Below are 20,404 nucleotides of genomic sequence, written 5' to 3'. Positions count from 1 at the left end.
AATAAAACACTCTTGAAACCCAAATAATCAGCAAAGAGCAGTGAGAAATATATACTTTACCCCTGGCTTTCTTCATTTCCTGTGCAAATGAAACGGAATAATTTATAAGCTTATGTTTACTAGACTAGTGCACACTGGTGTGTAACAGTCAAAAGACGAAATGTCTGATGAGCTAATCAGAAAAACAATCGTTTAAGACTACAATGGCAAGAGACGGTCGAGAAATGGTGTTAATGGAGTTATATTTTAATCATTCTGTAAAGATTTATCAAATATTGTCATGAAATTTACCTTTTGACTTCTTGTTTCGCATGTATAGGATAATTCCTAAGAACAGTAGTGCGATCAGGACGGCTAACATAACAGCTGTGCCTATGATTGCTCCCGTGTTCGATTTTGATGCAGCGTGAACTGTGTATGAAATATGACACAGCTAGTTAAGCAAGATTAATCCTGCGACATGTAATACAAATGTTAGTTATTGATACCGCTTGTAATAGTCATATAAATTGTGTGTTAAAAATCGGAGTTGCGTGCAATTTAATAAGTAAATGGAGTAAAAAACAGTTTCTACGGTAACTATAAAATTCGTTTACGGTTGAATGCGTTTGAATATTATAACGATCATGTCATAGAAATTTTAGGAATCATCATAAAGGAAGAACTGTTTAAAAACAAACAAAACGTGCATATGGATGACTCACATTCATATTCTAATGGTTCGCCACATTCCGTATAGTCACCGTTGCAGAAGTATATTCTTAAAAGCACAGAGCCTTCAATCGTTAATGTAACCCTGTCACAGGGTTCATTGATAGGATCGAATCTATGAATTGTCCAATTCCCATTGCCTACGTACTCGTCCACTCTGATACAGGAACCCTCTGGAGCTTCTATTTCAAGCTCGCCTGAATACTGGTCAAAGTGTACCTCTGAGAGAGAAGGTATGAAATAAAATAATCATTACGGTAGGAAAACAATTTTCAGTGTTGAGCAACTTTCGCAATGTAAATTCATGCTTATCGGAATTATTATAACAACATGTTTGATTGCTTCCATTGGCTGTGAGAATAGATCAAGCTATGTCGATACATTCTGGCGAATCAGAGGAAAGTAGGGGTCAATATTTAAGAAACAATATCACCAGAAAGTCGTGAAGTCACAGAGATCGAGCACAAAACGCACACAGTCTTGGTATACGAACAAATTCGTTGGAAATTATCAACATAATTCAAGATGTTTGATATAGACTTCATTAGTCACGTTCATAGAATCATAAGGCAAGACGTTTTAGAGAGTGATTACATCAGTTCACCGATGAGATGCACTTTGCCACAAACAGACAAATCCGTGCCATGTGTTCATTTTTACTTTCCTCAGTCACAGACTATTTTATAATTACCAATCACAAAATGCCAAATGTATGAATCCACCTTATGTTTGAACAATCAATATGATAAATAAGTTTGATAATTTTATTAAATTAAACATTGACAATACGTTATGATACATTGCAGGACCACGATGCAAGTTCATTCAGCGAATGAGCGTTGAGTGATGGTAATACTATTCAGTACTACGTCTTTTTACTGACAGGGACATCTTCAGGCCACAACGATTTGTTGCTGCTGCATTTATTTCATCAATACAAGTTGACAAATTCGAAATAAAAATCGGCACGACCAAGAAGCTAGTATTTTTAATTGTTTGCGCCCTCAGTTAAGTTCAAAAGATTTATGGGAGGACAATGTTTTGTTATATGTCTCGCAAAACCTTTCTACACATGACGGACACAAAAAACACAAATTGATTTTTTTAAAAGGACCCCTGCCATATAAAACGCAACGACATGGAGTTTAAATAAGAAAAAACGTTCGGTAATATAAGAAGCGAGATATTGAAAGTCATCAATCATTTCACATATTATAGAAAAAGGAATAGAAACACTTGATCAGTTTATGACAGAAATGGCAAGCGTTGAGTCCTTTTCTTCAAGTGACTCCCTCACCAAGGATCATTTATGACCTTTTTCGGGGCATAAACTGTTGCCTTATCGTTACCCACATACTACATCCTTCACCGATGTGTGGCAGTTCTAAACAAACGTTTTTGTTCGTTTCGACACGGGACCGAAGTTCATTTAAAATTGCAGCTGACAGTCAAAAAAGTTCATATTCGTAAAAAAAAGCTCACCTTCATGCATGGCAGGTGTTGCAGCTACAGAAACAATCAAAAGACGATTATGAATTATCAGTATACACACAAAAGGTTATAAACGGAGTTTGTTAAAATGTATTATCGAATACAAAGACGAATGCATATTTGTATGTCTCAAGCGTACGCGTGTTCGTGTACATGTATATATCAACTACAGTCCCCCACTCACACTTATATAGACTGCGATCAACAATTAGCCTTGTGGATCATAACGTCAAACTAAGGTAGGTATTTTAATAGGGAACAGTGATCACTCATGTGTTATCTCCGAATATGTCGTAATTTGGAGCGTAGGTAAATTCCTTGCTCCATTTTTTTTCTTCATACATTCTACAATCAACACCGCGATATAATCGTGACGACACATTGTAAAGCAAAGACTGTTATATTCTGTCTACGATTCATTTTTCGAGAAATGTAGTTCTCTAGACTTGGACCCTGTCTCATTTCGTTACTCTTAAAGGATATAATCCAAACGCATGAATTTGGCAATGCAATCGCCGTATCAAAATCAAAGCTACCCAACTATATTTCTACTTACGTAATGTTGTATCTTTTGTTGGAGGGTCACTATGAATTTCACCGATGTTGTTGAAACTAACAACGGTGACACAGTATTCAGTCATTGCAAGAAGGCCGTAGATGGTTTCCGTTGTGTTTGTGGTTGGCGCTGTCCTTTTATGCCCATGTATTGTTCCACATTCCTGATATTCCAACTGGAATTGTTGCGGTAGTCCACCATCCAAGCCAGGAGTCCATTTAAATGTTAGACTCTCCTCAGTCTTATTTGTGACTTTGACATCATAGGCTGGGTGTGGTCTCCCTGACGTTTTTTGAGACATGATAAAAGAGGAATATGGATTAATCATGACAATTTCAACGTCATCGTATAGACTACTGATCCTAAAGATCACAACGTTGAAAAATGTGTTTGGTCGTAACTGCTTGTTAAATGCCTCGCATTACTTAAATTTGTCCATGACTGTCGTAATGTCATACATTATGAGAGAAGTGTAGAACAATTATATTCACGATGGTAGTGTGTTTATGATAAAAAGACATAGGGACAGACAATTGTGTCAGTTTGTTCATCAATATCTATGGTATTTATCTCAAAAAATTAACGTCAGCGCTAGAACTTACGAAGTTGAGTCTTTCAAATACAACAATACGGACATGAATTACTGACGCAGGGAATATTAGATGTACACTGCCATAGGAGGTACGCGAATGATTGTATCACCGCGAATGATGGCATCTAAATATGTCAGACTCTCCTAGTTAAAGTTCACCCTAACAACCAAGGTGCATATAGTCAATGTATCTTTGTACGGCTGGTCATACAGATTTGGTTACCCCTTAACGCGAAGTCGCGAAATCTCTGGCATCAGTAAACAAATCCTTAGTCGACTATATATACCACTTCCAGTGTGCAACGTTTGCCAATAATTTTTATCCATTGAGTTTACAGAACGGTACAGTGATAGGATAGAATGCGCCGATTAGGACGTACCTTAGTTCAGTGCGCATGTTTTCGCGGACAAAAAATGTCTTACTTTGGTATCATAAACAAGCACGCGTAGTACGCGTATGACTTCCCATTCAGATATTAAATTTTATCTTGATAGACATCATTACAGTGATTAAAGTGTGAGTACGCACGCAACTAGCTGCAAACAATGCTGTGTTCGTTCAAGATATTTGAAATTCAGTTTTGGCATCGGAGGATACGGCCGTTCACTCTCTACTAAGACCTATGACTACATGTGCATTCTGCTGTGACTGCGATTTTTATGCATAGTTAGATTTTTTATGAGTGTGTGTAATATAGTAATATTACGAAAGATTGCTGAAGCAATTCAAGTTCGTGTTGATAATGACAGTGACATTGATACACTCGCCTTCGGCCCTGACATCTTGATGTTGCCATTTCAATAATCTGTTATTATCTAATCACAAAACGTATGATAACAAAGCAATCAATCACTTCATTATGTCACATATATATGTATACATTCAGCCTTCATTTATCACACTATGATGTACATACTCGACTGGTAGACTTATATCAATGCACATGTATTATAAGCTTACTTTTCCCAGAAAGATGTATTGTAAAGTTGATATCATCGATGTTGTTGATGGCATGGCATCTGTAGTCACCAAAATCGGTCTCGCTGACATTTAAGATGGTAAGGATTCCAGTTGTGACTGTCACTGACGTGGTTTTATCTATGAGGAACTTGCCAGTTCTATTGCTGATTGCTTCATCATAAATGTCAAACCATGTGATTTCAACTTCCGGGTTGCAGTTTATTTCGCAGCGAAGTTCCGCGTTGTCAGTTAAATTGACCGTGTAACGTTGGTTTATTTCTTCATTTTCCACAAAAGGCGCATCTGAAAGGTAGATAGAGTTGTAAGTTGGACATCTTTGTCACTGTCACGGATGACATTCAATACTTGTATTGTCATGTCGAAAATGTTAAGTGTGTTTTTAACGGAAATCTACCGTTATTTCGTGATCACTAATTATCGTTACTGGTTTCCTTGACCTTGTTTCATCTAGTTTAATTATGATACGGACAAAATGATGACCAACGACGAATACTAAATAAGACTAAATAGCCGTTTTTGACGCAGGGAATCAGAACAGTTAATTTAGAATAGGCAGACTGAGGACTTACATTGCACGTCAAGTTTGATTTCTTCGGATAATACTCTGTCGTTTTCGGTTTCGAATTTTTCATTGTAAGATTCACATCTGATCCTTTGTCCATGGTGTTGATACGTAACATGTAATGTTAAATTTTGTACGCCTGTTTCACCATGATATTCCCCTGGTAAGTGATAAACGTCGCTCAAACCATTTGTATTTAGATTGTCCTCTCTGAACCATTCAATGATTGGTGTTGGGTTACCACTGCATGATGTACATGTAAGTACAAGGTCATCGCCCTCTACAACCGGTGTTGAATATCCAGTGAGACTTGTGATGCATCCATCCGGCTCTGAAGGCGGAACTAAAAGTAATCATATGTTTTTTAGTCAAGTGCTCTGAAAGGTATGGAAGGCATGTTTATAAAATGTCCTTGCTTAGGATTTGTGAAAAGGAGAATGATAGTTTCAGAACTCGATCAGAACGTCCAAAATATAACCAACGTCTGTAAACATTGATAACGTTATACTCAATCCCGAAATTCACATTAAAACTACTGGTTTTAAGGTTAATGACGATCAAACACATATACCATGATGGATAAAAATCGGTAAATATTGATTAGCATGATTTGTAATAAAATGTTACAAGAACCTTATAAAACAAGGACAAGCGTTGATGTTGACGATGTACCTTATGTGTTAGATAATTTTTGCGATTACTCTTCTTTTTCTAATTTATTCCAAAACAACTTTTTACTGGAAGTGCCATGCTAACACTTCGTATCGCATATGGAAGGATGCTTTGTGTACAGAATCAATTTCATTTGTTCCTGACATGCTGAAAATGATTATTTTTAAGGGAGGAACGATGAATATATATTAATTGCTATGAAAGAATGTAAATGTACAGAACTGCGAGTACAATTCTCACACATGTTTTTGAATAAAAATGCATGAAAACTATACTTACAGAACACTTTTGTTGTTATTGAAGCAGATAGATGTTCATTAGAATATCCATTTCTAGACGCTTTACAGAAAAACTCATTCTGATTGTGTGATGCTAGCATTTCAAAATGTAATCCTCCTTCTGTAATTTTGCCGCTGAATTCTCCATATGTAATTATTTCCTCTTGAATCTCTTCATGATCACCCTCACTTATCAGTTGATTATTTTTATACCAACTGACAGTAGACTGAGGATTAGAAGAGCCGGTTACACAGGATAACTCCAAAAACTCTCCCTTCTTTATCGTTTCTGTGTACCCATATAAGGATACAGAGAGTGGGGCGACTGCACAAATTAAATATAAATACATTTTATTTTTAAAATTGTGTCCTACCTACTGTACTTCAAAAATGATAATATGAATGTAATTCGGGATAATGAGGTGCGCTACGTTGCATGTGGTCACGCTAAACCATCTCGTACTTTTTGCGTCAAATCTCCGATTTTTTCTGACGTGTTTGGTGTTCCAAGTGTATCTGGACTTATTTGAATGTTCACTGGTTCGTGTGGGCCTCCAACAAAGTCGTACTTTAAATATTTGGGGAGTATTCTGTCATTTTCTGGTCCTGACAGCCCTGTAGTGAACGGACGTCTACTACGACAATCCAGTGACGTCATTCAGCTGCAGAGATTCTTTGTGAAGGTTAGTTGAGTTACGTAATCAGCTACCAAGATGACACTCAAATGTCAGGACTGTAGCATTGTCTCAACAAAGGTGGCCCTGTGTCAGGGTGACTTGCTACTGTGCCAAAAATGTAAAACTAAACGATTCGGCAACTCAACAGGAGTTAATGATATGAATGCTGACAGAGAAAAGAACACATCATGCTATGAGGACGATAATTGCAGTGCATCGTCATCATCACCAGAGGTGACTGTAATTTCTGCTAACCCAGCTGTAATTATCAACGAAGTCTTGTGTTTCATGGTGAATAAAATGGATGTGATGCCGAATGATATCCTGTTGAAAGTCTGTGCAGACTTCTATGATGATCTCCAAATTGAAATGCCAAAAAAGAACTTTTTGACTTGTGTGCTACAACAACGACTTCACGATTCAAGCGAAGACAAGGGCAGAATAAAAAGACAAACAATATTCAAGACATGCTAACTCTCCTGCAAGAAGTTGAGCCCAGCTTGATACCTACGTTTACAGCACACAACTTAGGAAACCTGCCTCCATTGACTCAAAACCATGTTGACATTTCAGTTATCATCCAACAACTGTCTTCAGTCAAATCAGATATAGCCTCTCTTAAAGAGTCAACCAAATTATCTACCGATCTTCATGCAGAACTAAAGTCAGAAATTTGCTCCATCCGTCAAGCACAAGATAAATTTACATCGGGCATTTTAAACACGCCAAGGTGAGAATCTGGATGAAACTAGTATTTCACGTGTTGATGAAGATGAAACTCAAGTTATGAAATTATATGGTGACTGCTCTTCACATACCTCGCCTGTGAAGAAACCATCTGTAAACACTTTGAATGAGAAAACCACGAATGCAAACATGGCAGAAAAATTACCAACCAGTAGACAAAATAAAAAACCTGTCCCCAATGAGAACAAAGAAAGAAAAGGGACATCTAGCCTCCGTGATTTGCCGAAAACTAAATCATTCGTAGATGTTGTGAAGAGTACGTGTCTAACACAAAGTGCATCAGGGGAAAGCGACTCGTTTACCCTAGTAACCAAGAAAAAACAGTCATCACGTAAAACTGTAATCGGAACATCTGTCAGGCCTAATTGTTCTCTCTCAGGAGTGGATCATTCAGATCAGACCAACATCTTTATCAGTCGATTGTCTCCTGATACTACTCCTGATCAAGTCACTGCATATGTGAAATCGACACTTAACATTGATGTCGAATGTAAAGCTCTCGACACCAAGTACAGCTCCTACGCATCCTTCCATATAACTGCCAGAGGGGACTCATACAAAGATCTTGTTTGTCCTGAAAAATGGCCTCGTGGAGTGCTGGTAAGAAAATACTTCCGAAATCGCCATAACCAAAAATAATTATGGTGAGGATAGCTACTTTTAATTGCCGTTCGATTAAAAGTTCTGTTGCTGAAGTGCGAAAATTGTGTGAAAACGTGGATATATGCTTACTTCAGGAACATTGGCTGTATAATGATGATCTTACATTACTCTCTACAATTCATAACGATTTCCACGCATTTGGGGTGTCAGCAATGGACTGCAATAATGATATCACTTCAGGTAGACCGTACGGTGGAACTGCGATATTGTGGCGTAAATCATACTCTCAATTTGTATCAGTGAAAACGTACGGGGATCCCAGGATTATTGGTGTGGAATTGTCAACTGAAGTGGGACCATGTCTTATTCTCTGTGTTTATTTGCCTACTGACTGCAGTGATCATTTTGAAGATTTTTGTGAATATCTGGGTAAAATTGATTCCATCATCCTAGATGCACAAAACTCCGTATGTTCTTGTCGCAGGGGATCTGAATGCAGACCCTAGTAGAGAAGATTTGGACAAGAACTAGATGCTTTTTGTAATCAGAATAATTACGTCATTGCAGATTTTATTCATCTTGGCGCAAATTTGCATAATTTTACGTATATCAGTGACGTACACGGGTCTACCTCCTGGCTAGATCACTGCGTTTGTACTGAAGCAGCTTTCAAGAAAATTAACAATATGTCCATCCTCAATGACTATTTTTCCTCAGATCACCTGCCTTTGACCTTTAATTGCTCTTTCAAAGTCACAAGCGTCAATGATACGATTGACAGATCTAAGGAGTCCTGGACTGGTATTAACTGATCATCAGTAAATGGTGACTGCATTAACGAATACTTAGATCGTACTGAGTTTTACTTACTAAACTTAACAGTGCCTATTGATGCTATTAATTGCAAAAACTGTGACTGTAAAAGTGAAAATCATGAACATTCAATTAATCTTATTATGATAATATCTGTGACGCCCTAGGCAGAGCAAGCAGTGATGTTTTCACAGGTAAGAAAAACACTCGTTGTCATCCTGTATCCGGATGGAATGATTCAGTCAAGGAGGCACACATTGAAGCTCGGCAAGCTTATGCTGCATGGAATAATAACTCTAGGCCACGCTTTGGACCTGTCTTTGATTATATGCGTAAATGTCGTGCGAAATTTAAGTATGCCCTTAGACAATGTCGGAAAGAAGAAGAACGAAATCGTGCCAATGGAATGGCTCGCTCTCTCCTTGAAAATGATAACAGACAATTCTGGGCTGCTGTAGCTGATTTAAATAACAAAAGAGTGCCGCTACCTACAACGTCAACAATGTGACAGGTGATCAGAAAATTGCTGACATGTGGGGTACCCACTTCAAACAACTCTTGAACTCAGTTGACAATACCAAACACAAATGTGATGTTATGAATTCAATTAAGTCGGTGGCCTACTCTGATTCGTTAATCATAAATGTAGATGAAATGGAAAAGATTTTCTCCCGTCTTCCGGTTGGGAAGTCTCCAGGTGCTGATGGCCTTAGTGCCGAGCATTTCAAATTTGCCAGTAAAAGATTACAGGTGCATCTTGCACTATGTTTCTCTGCTTTACTTGTTCATGGCCATGTTCCAGCTAATCTTGCGAAAGTGATACTTGTTCCTGTAATTAAAGACAAGACCGCCGATCTTTCAAATAAGAACAATTACCGCCCTATAGCATTAACTTGTATGTCTTCTAAGATACTCGAGTACATTCTTCTTAACAGGTGTGAAACCAAGTTACACACAACTGACAATCAATTTGGATTTAAAAAGGCGCATGGAACTGACATGTGTATCTTTCTATTGAAAGAAACTATCAGATATTACAGACAGATGGTAGCTCTGTGTTTTTTTTGCTTTCTCGATGCAGAAAAAGCGTTCGATCGAGTCAATCATTGGACCCTTCTCAAGAAATTGATTGACAGGTCTATCCACACGTATATCATCCGCCTTTTAACAAATTGGTTCTCTTGTCAAAAATTTTGTATTCGTTGGTCAAATTCACTGTCACAATCGTTTAATGTAGGTAATGGAGTTCGCCAAGGTGGAATACTTTCACCATTTCTTTTTAATGTTTATGTTGATGCTTTAAATGTAAAACTTTCTAATGCTGGAGTGGGTTGCGAAGTTGGAGGAGTTATGCTGAATAATCTTTCTTACGCTGATGACATGTGTGTTGCTGCCCCGTCAGTTAAAGGACTTCGTAGACTTATTCAAATTTGTGAAAATTACGCTTCTGACCATGATATGAGGTATAACTCTCGCAAATCAAAATGTATTCATTTTAATTCGTCAAACAATCTTTCTATAATTCCATCAATTGAGTTGTGTAACGTTTCAATTGAATTTGTCTCTTGGTTTACTTATTTGGGCCATGTCTTCACACTTGACCTTCGTGATGACACTGATATCTTAAGGCAACGTAGAGCACTGTGTGGCAGAGCTAATATGATTCTTAGAAAATTTTACCATTGCTCTGTTGAGGTGAAATCTCGTCTTTTAATGCATTCTGTAATAACATTTATGGTAATCATCTGTGGTGCGATTTTAATGTTGGTGTTATACGAAGTATTACTGTTTGTCATAATAATGCTCTACGGAGACTTTTTGGTTTTTCAAGATACGCTAGTGCCTCAAAAGTTTTTGCTGATAATTCAATGAATTGCTTGTCTGTTTTACGAAGACGGGCTGCTCATAATTTAGAGTCCGTTTGCAAAATAGTACTAATGTTTTGATTAACAGCCTTGTTGCATGTGACAGGCGGTTTTATGGACTACAAGCCCATTGGATTAATATTTTATATTAAGTGGTTTTTTTTTGTTGGTCTTGTCATTTTTTCTTTTATGTTTTTATATGGACGTTTTTTATGTCTGAATTAAAGATTAAATAAATAAATTACTGATAGCGTGGTTATCAGAAGGCGTCCGTCATTAATTGACCTTGACACGCATCTTTTAAAACACATGATAACGTCATTTAAACGAGATTGATCATTGACAAACGTGACCTTACGTTTATCGTCATGTTTTTGTTAAAAATTTATTTCAGAGTTTTAAATTGCTCAAATGTTCTTATCGCCAAATCAATAAATCGAACTTATGTATTGTGCTGTGATTGGCACTTACACAATATCAAATTGGCATGAGAGTACCATATATACTTACAGTGTACCATGATTGGTCCTGTACTGCACGTCAGGATATCATTTTCTACGTCATTAAAAGAATTGCATTTGAAGGAGACTTGATTGTCGCCCCGTGTCAGACTCCATGAATGTTCATTAATGGCGGTTCCTCCTTGGTAAAATGTGGTTTCCTGCATAACCTCGGAACTTGATTCGTTAATCCACTGTAATGTCGCTAATGGATTGCCATCTGATTCACAAGTGATGACAAAATCGTCAGTTTCGTCGAAGGTATCACCGTTATTTTTTGTGCAGGTCTGCAATGTAGGTGAAACTGGAAAGCAACGAAGATGTCACGTGATTAAGAAAGGTAAAGTGATATAGTCGCATTAAAAACTAACATTTACAGTAGATTGGTAAATGAGGATGCGAACGTCATCACAATCTATATTAATTGCGTTTCTTTTTGGGTAAAATTTGGTTTTCTTCAATAGTTCAAAACCTGATTTGTTAATTCATCGCAACGTTACTGATGAATTTCCAACTTATTCGCGAGTGATGACTTAATCGTCAATTTCTTCGAAAGTGTCACCCTTAATTTTGTGCAGGTTTACAATGTAAGTGAAACTGAAATCTTATCACCTTGCCGCGGGAAATTGTTTATTAAGTGGTAAAGCCATATAGACGTATTATTGACATATAGAAAATGCTTTTCGTAAATTTGTGTATGTACATTATCGCGATCATCACACAATCCTACATAGGCTCAGATCGATAATCTGCAATTGCACCGATTTCGGAGGTAATAGTTCTGGCAAGCATCCGCTTGTAGATCGACATGCAAAGGCTAACAAAACAAAGATGACAGAGGCACAGTCGGACAGACAGACAGACAGACAGACAGACAGACAGACAGACAGGTTGAGATTTGAAATTGTGGATAAATGACGCAATGAAACTAATATCACTGCCCATGAATTTGATAGGTCCCTTGGCGAACTCACATTTAATGTCAAGTACGCCCGTATCACAAGTCCTAGGCATAGTTAGTAGTTGATGTTCACCGATGCACTGATAATTCTTCCCATTGTCATACGCTGTCAATAACCATTCGAAGACATTTGATGTGATCTTGTCGTCCTCACCCTCCGGAGTAGTATATGTACCATCTAATACATCGCTACCATTATACCAGACTAGATTTGGAAAGGGATTTCCATCCGTGGCAGTGCAGGTTATTTCTGCTCGATCACCAGCTTTGGGTTCATTCTCTGATGCATAATAAGCCACCATACATTCGGGCCATCCGTTGTCAGGAAGATCTGAAAATTAAATTTAAAACATTGAGTAAGTTACAGGTGAAAACACTTCACTTGACAAAGCGCCTTTCCACAAACATTGTTGAAAAAAGACGGAAATTCACACACATACTTTTGCGCTTACACTGACTCTATAGATATACAATTAGGAAGTGGGACGAATTCGCTGTTTATGGAAGCCTGTCACTTACGTTCATTCAAGTATTCGGAGGAGTGTGTAATACTTTTGCCGGATATAATTAGGTCCATGACAAGTGTCATCATTATAAAATATGTGTGGTTTGTTTTTATCAAACCAGTCGTATTTATATTATTATTATTGCAATGCCATTTTGGGCGAGTACACAGCGGTCGGAAAACTGTTCAAAACTGATTATTTCTTCTCTAAATCAAAATGATATTCAAATCCTTCAAATTGGAAACAGACAAAACATATGTCGAACTTAAAAGTAAAAGTATGAAGTGAGAATATTTTAAAAGTCGCTGACAAGTTTTCTACGTACTGAAGACATGCCGATTCACTATGGAGAAGTATCAAGGATATACTTTACAGTTTCATACATAATTGAAGAGGGAAGATGGGATTTTATTTTCGCTACGTACATTGAACATCCATAGTCAGTTCATTGCTTTGAAAACTCCCGACTGGATTCGACACTGCACATTTGTACGTTCCGGAGTGTTTTCTGTCGACACTTGTTATAGTGAGCGTTGGGTCATTTTCATCAAAATATATACCATCCTTAGTCTCATCCAATAGCACATTGTCTTTGTACCATGAATATAATATGCAATCGATGTCAGATGTAGTGCAGTGCATTATGACGGTTTCGTATTCAACGGGCGATGAATTGAATGAGATGGTCGCATCAGAAGGTGCAGTGTCTGTTGGGAGAAATTGACAAAATTAAGACAAGTCTGTTAAAAATAACAACAACTGTTTACGATGTAGGTGAAGCTACATCCTGGGGCAAATTAGATGAATTGAGAATAAAGGTAGTCTGACAAATATCAGTTGTTGTCAAAAGTTATTTACTGCGGATAACTAGGTTTCATTTGTAGATTGTCAATAGTATGGTTGTGTCAGATTCAAGGTTTCATGAGATGTTTAGAAATCTGAAGACATGGCCGAAAATGTAAGTTGATAACGTTTGATAAATATTTTTTTGTCGTGGAAATAAGAAGTTACAAAAGTAAGGAATTTTATCTCCTGCAAACATTCATACAGCGCCACCTGTGGTCGGGGTCAAGAGGTCACCCTGTAGGCCGGTCCTCTCTTTTGCCCCAGACAGTCCTCCAGCAAGACTGCCATTTCGGCAGCTGGACCTCATCTGAACTTTAAGAACGGTAAGGGTATTTATAACATTCCTTTCTTCACAAGAAACCATGCCCCTATCCGTGTAGTACTTTTGGGGCATTCTTTCATACGCCGTCTAGGAAAATACACGCGCCGGAACTCACTCATTTTTCTGTTTGTCCGAAGCGTGTTTGTGAGGTGTATCAGCTGCGGAGGTAACTTTCTCTGAGGACATCGTACGTGAGAGACGTATCGCCAGATTTTGTATTTTCGACATCGGTACAAACAATCTCTGCAGTGTGCATGGTTCACCCGAGGCTGTTGCTCAGAGGATTATTTTATTCATGCAGATCTCCATCGGCATTCAACGTTCGAGTATTATCATTAGGTGTAAGCTAAGTTTTGCATCGTGCACGGTGTACAGAAAACATCCGGGACTTAATGCACGTGTGGACGCCCTCTACAAAAACTTGAGGGAGGCTAAGAACACCTATTTTCAACTATTTCTCTGTGAAAGTGATGCCGTTAACGGGTATGTCTAGAATATTAAATACATAAGAGGTCACTGGTTCAAATGTTGACACGCTTACGGTCACTCCATTCCGACAATTTGGTCAATTTACCCAAATTTCGCGTCCCAACAATGCTCCCCCTACACGACAATGAAACAGAAGGTTATCGGAAGACAGTCGAAATGTATTTTATTTTATTGTTCTATTTTTATTGTTTTGTTTTAGCATTTATAGTCAGTGCCGCAATCACAACTTGAAGGCGTCTGTTCATGTGTTTTGTGTATGGCGTTTTGCAATTATCACTTTTTCGTATATCATTTCTTCAATCTTGCCCAATATTTGTACATGTCGTATTCAGATGATTGAACAAAGGGAAACGGGGGAAAATTCGGAGTTGCAGGGACGACTGAGAAATGACAACAACGTCATCATGTCAACTTCCGTTAAGTCTAAAACTGCAGTAGTCTGCTGTGTTTCGGATTTGTATTCAAAACTCTGTCACTCAACAGGAACGTCCTTACTCCCTGTACACGTTTATTTGCATCTAATCGCGCTACGTATAAGAGAAATACCTAAAATGATAATTGTAGGACTTCTGCTAAGGCTTATTCCTTCATTTTGCCATCTTCTGACATCTACATGCCAACAGACCTTTGATAAATACATGGAAGTCCCGGGATGGAGATGCCAGGTCGAACATAATACTGCCATACTACTTTATGTGCCCTTTTGTGGCAAGGAATACGCTATCGGAGCACAGGATTTGTTACGTCAGGGTCTGTATGCAAAGCTGGCAGTAAGAATGTGAAAGAGCGAACATCATCGGTAAAAGGGAACTCAAACTGCGAAACTGCATCCAAGGTCTCCAGTCATATAATTGTATGAGATATACAGGCCACAGTGATGATAATTCTTGATTACGGTATATTATTCTTAACACGATTAGAATGGATGGTGAACTAATGTCTTTAGAATCTCCAAATTTAAACTCATATGCTTTCCTTTATTGGTTACACACTTGTTTCTATAAGTAATTTGTAATATCGCAACATTCAGCAATAGGGCACCTACCATTTTTGAGAAATTTGAATACGAAGATCCAATTATCCAAAGTTAGTTCCAATCGTTTCTGCCGATGGTGCGTGCTAAATCGATATAGCAGCTATGAATGATCACGTCACAATTCATTAATCATCTTTCAAATAACAGAAATAATGTCTCATCAAACAAATTCATGAAACGATAACTTTTGTACAAAATTACCGACTTTGTCCCTAATAAATTATAGTGAATTTCAAAATAATTTGGAATTAGAACGTGCTTGGGCGATGAAAAAATCGTTTCTGAAGAGGTGATAGAAAATGACACTACCTGCATTCATCGCAAAAGTTCTCCTTCGATAAATTGTTCAACAATTAAACTAAAAACGACGTTCACTGTGCCACACTTAATATTGTCAGTGTTGCCACATCCCCATCGAAAAAGTCACCCGTACACTGACTGCTTGAGCATTCTTACATTGCCTTTATCACATTTCCCGGCGATGAAACTGCACAGAACTCTAACGACAGTTTTTCGGTACGTGTGTACAGGTCGGTTCATCGATTGGTATTTCTTACACTGAACGTGTTCTTTAAGTGAGAGCAAAGGAGCCGACCGTTTTTCAAAATTGTTGCAAAATCTATCAAAAGGGAAAGTTTGCAATGGCTTGAGTTGCAGAAACGATTTTCTTATCACCCAAGCACGTTGTAATTACAAGCTATTTTGAAATTCACTATAGGGTGTTTGACTGATAAAATTGGTTTACACTAAGTCTTGTTCTTTCAAATAGCAAGAAAAGAAATGCCACGAAAACATATTAATTTGACCAAGTCACTTGATTCTAATGTGGATCTTCGCAACTCACACGACTAATCATAACTGACAACAGTTTGATTTAGTAACATTCTCCTTAACGCCGAAGACTGACTTGGTCCCTTCGACCTATAGTGGTGTCAAAGCCTCTCCACAAAATGGGCAGAGTACCCGTCTCTGACCAATAAAATTAGTTTACACTTCTTCTTTCATATCGCTAGAAGTGAAATGCTACGAACACATATTAATTAGACAACTTGATTGTTAGTCTGAAACGTGGGTCTGCGCAGTTCACAGGACTCATCATAATTGACAGCAGTATACATTTGTAACATTCTCCTCGAAACCAAAGACCTAAAAGCAATAGGCTAACAATTTGATCAATTTACTTCGCGTAACAAACGCAATATTGTACTCTTTACAACAAAATACTTTTTTAGATGTTTATGGACATCAAATAAAATATATTGTCGAAAATAGTGCTCTGTTCAGCTAAGGGTTGAAATTTCGATGAGCCTCTTTACACTATTGTAACCTTTCCCATCCATCTTACATATTTATTCCCGCAACGCATAATTCCTTTAACACTCATGGTTCTAGCCTTAAAATCATTTCGACCGGTTGCACGCAAAGGCAGGGTCGGGTTCTGTACTGGGGAGGGGGAGCTGGAGCGTTTGTCGTCATTTTACCACTTTGCTCTGACTATACAAAGGTATCTGAAAAAAAAATAATTGTGACAGATCATATATTCTCGAGATGAATAATAGACAATAATGGAGAATAAAAGGTAAGAAACTCACCGAAAACATATAGTGCGACAAGTCCTTCTCGAATTCTAATGTCTGATAATATGACTATTCTGCAAATGTATGACCCATCATCAGTTAATAATGTGTCATTGATTTGCAGAGACGCTTGGTTGTGAATACTGTGTCTATCGTAACCTGGATAATAACGAAAGCCTCCGTTTTGCATTACTCTTATGACCTCGTCTGGACCATTTTCAGTCATATTATACCAAGTCAATATCACCGAAGTGAAACTCTCGTCATAAGAACATTGCAGAATTGCTGTTTGTCCCACAGATACACATACATCTGGACCTGCTTGAAATTCTGTAAAATAAAATGAATGATCATATTGTTAAACAAATAAAACGATCATATATTAAATCGTTCATTTGAATTTAATTCTCTTTTAATTACAAAATAAAGTAATTAATTGTTTTGGTAGTAATGAGAAAAAAAGGTCAAATTTTACTGTTAAAATAACAAACAATATCAGCAGACTGAAGCAAAGCTTCACCCAACACGTGCATGTTGACTTTTTTATAACAAACGTATATGGTGCATACTGTGTTCGTGGAGAAATGTACATGTCAACAGTCTTCTCAGCGGAATAAAATCCGCGTATGGTGTACATGTCCAGTACACTGTCGACAGCCGAATGTACCGTTGTGGCCTTTGCCAGTCTGTGCAGCTCAAACGTTTCGCTATGCGCATGTGAGCTGCAGAGTTAAGTTGATATCGAATAATAATGAGGTGTGATATAAGAGCAAGAGGCGTTGCAACAAGGAGTACATCACATGTACGTCCGATATAGAGGTCAATTATTGATGAGGCTTGAATGTGTTTTGTCGACTTTACTCTGCTGCGACTGAAAGACGAGATAAAAATCTTGGTAAATAGTAGTAAATTTTCCTAACTCTTTTATCAATACTTATAATCAGTTATAATCGTGTTATAAATGTAGACTGTCGACAATCGCCTGTGCTTCCTTTGCATAATACATTTATGGAGCCACTCTGGCAAGGATTTTAGAATACTTGTTTTTCCACAATAGAGAGCCGGTGGCACTCATTTAAACGTTTACGTCTGCTTAGTGTTTCGGTTGCCTTCAAAATTCAGAAACAGTGTGGCTACTGCTGACAGATTTCCCTGCAACAAGTCACTAATGTAAGTGTGCCTGAGCACAGAATGGCGATGTTAATGCAGCCCTTCACTGCTGATCATTTTGATGTCACACCCCCGTTTATTTCAAGAGTACTCGTTTGAGGGCGCACAAAGATTTTGCTGTGCTTTGTATTAGATGGAGCATCGAGACCAGTTGACAAGCTGAGTAAATTCACTTAAAGGAATGGGTCAGGCGTCAGATTGTCTTGCAAGGATAGTTGCTGTAAATAGGTTACGATTCCAAGGGAAAACAAAAGGCTATGACACCTTATAAAATCTCTTACAGACTACAACAAACCCGATCCCTCGGATCGAGTCCTCTAACTCTAAGAACATCTGCAATGCAGGTGCGCACTCCCTATACCTGTCATTTCTATGACGTTTAACTTGTGCCATTATTTGTCAGTGCAGTAGCATTTTTTCCAAAATGCGGGTGTTTTGAAAAATAGCAGGCTTAACCTGCATAACATACATGTTTAAACACGAGTATTTATTCACTGACACTTTTAAACACGTTCTAATTTCGATATCTATGGAATAATTATTACTGTCGGTTTGTAATCAATGTAAAAATATTCATCACCTGTGTCGCCCGAAGCGTTATCTTATCTGACATTGACATACAGTAAGCTCAACACAAAGTTACATGTGGAGAATGACCAGACCTCGTTGACCTCCTCGAACCGCTTATCTTCCTTTGATTGATGTGGTAGGATGCTCAGCTAATATCCCCATTGTTATGTACGTACGTTTTGGTTGTATGTAGATTTAGAAACGGTTTTGTCTTTGTACTTTCTCAGAAGAGATACATTCGCCCTGTCTTTGAGCAGATACAGAGCTGACACACACTAACACAAACACACACAAACACAAACACACACGACCCCCACTCATCAGAGGATTATTTAATAAACCGTACATTATTACAGGTTGTCATGGCCGTTGAACTGAAAATCTAATAAGTCGCTGGATTGCTGATTATCACAAGTATTCAACATTTATCCGTCATTATAACCTTGTTTCTTTATTTTACTGTATTTCAAGTACCGCATCGGTTGAAAAATTGAATACCTTTATTTAGAATTGTATTCTGTTTACCGTGGCTTTACTGCCGTTTGTAAAATTAAACTAAATCTTATCGTCCCAAATTGTCCGCTATTTGATCCTGCTGCTCTTACTTTCAGACTTCAATACTTTGATGTTTTCTATATTACAATGCGTGTCAATATTTTATGTCCTTATTAGTCAAAGTTGCATCTCGTCAATTCAATATAAGGAAGGTGTCATGATGTCATGATGGAATGAGATATACACGAAAGACAAAGACAACTTAAGGAAGGTTAACGACCTCCCACTATACAGCTTTGTAGACGCCGCAATGGATCTTTACTGGAGATGTGTATGGTGGGTAATTAGTAGGTTTTTCAACACGCTGTGGAAAGAACACAGTTGCACTCAATGTCAACCAGACTGAAGATACAACGGAAATGTTCATTGGCTGATGCATTCCACACGTCAATTTACCACCATAGTTTTCTGAACCAAGCATCCTATGTCGACATTGAATGAAAAAACGAAAAAATATTTATTTTTTAAGTCATCACCGTACATACCAAAGATCACCATACACCAGGTTACGTCTCGTATCGTACGATACTTGTCGTTTCAACACTAAACACGTGAAACAATGTAAACAACTTCAACGTATGATGTTTCGTAAATCTAATTTTCGAGATTGCCACTGTGCAGATGTGGCTGATCACTTGACTTTGTGAGGTGACTGTGCTCGTTAATATGCAGTCAATATTTAGCCCATACCTGACCTTATCACATGGATGGCCCGAATTCCCACCTGTGTGACGTAGAACAGGACGGATAAGAAATCCGAATTACCCCTGTTGTACGTCATCAACCGGAACTTTTTTCTTGCATGGTACCGTTCATTCATGCGGGTCGCGACGTGAACATAGACCGATTTGTCGTGATCGATGCCGTGCTCTCATGACACTTTTTCAAAAAGGTGACCCGATAGATCCACACATGGAAACATAGAAGGCATGTCCAGGAAATTTTGAGTCGCTAAAACTATAGCTGTTCCCGAGAATCGAATGGGGATACCGCCGATCCAGTCGAGTCGCCTCGTAAGGCTCAATGTGGACGTCGTACCTGGCGATCCCGGTTGGCGATAAACCTGAAATCCTCACCTCAACGGTAGTTCAACTGAATAAATGAGTACAGCATAATCTTCGGGAAAGCGACATTCAGGCACAAGCATAAAGTTATTCGAATAACAATGATAAATTTCCTTCATCATACAAAAAATTCGTAAATTCTTGCTCGGAAGCAAACCTGTAGCGGCGTAAGGCTGTAGCGCTATCGAAGACATCAGCTGTTGAGCTGTATCTGCAGTGCAGCGCTGTGGAATCCGATGTACTTCGAAAGTTGACTCAG

At 38.1% G+C, this 20,404-nt stretch overlaps 2 protein-coding genes across 2 annotated transcripts in view; both read right to left on the bottom strand.

The window, feature by feature from the left end:
- Positions 1–20,404, bottom strand: part of LOC139125362 (V-set and immunoglobulin domain-containing protein 10-like) — a 79,067-nt gene that overhangs the window by 22,417 nt on the left and 36,246 nt on the right. The gene's annotated exons all lie outside the window — the stretch shown is intronic.
- LOC139125129 (nephrin-like) lies at positions 57–12,954 on the bottom strand. The gene is made up of 11 exons (XM_070691235.1): positions 12,942–12,954; positions 12,024–12,341; positions 11,060–11,353; positions 5,846–6,169; positions 4,902–5,237; positions 4,312–4,614; positions 2,759–3,040; positions 2,194–2,217; positions 705–932; positions 292–411; positions 57–79 (listed from the first exon to the last, which is right to left on the bottom strand). Exons 1-11 carry the CDS (start codon positions 12,952–12,954, stop codon positions 57–59), a joined length of 2,265 nt encoding a protein of 754 aa, XP_070547336.1.

This window comes from Ptychodera flava (genome assembly GCF_041260155.1).
Source record: "Ptychodera flava strain L36383 chromosome 3 unlocalized genomic scaffold, AS_Pfla_20210202 Scaffold_25__1_contigs__length_14229661_pilon, whole genome shotgun sequence".
NCBI classification, from domain to species: Eukaryota; Metazoa; Hemichordata; class Enteropneusta; family Ptychoderidae; genus Ptychodera; species Ptychodera flava.
The sequence above is the reverse complement of the archived record's forward strand: the minus strand, read 5'-3'. Positions and strand labels throughout refer to the sequence as shown.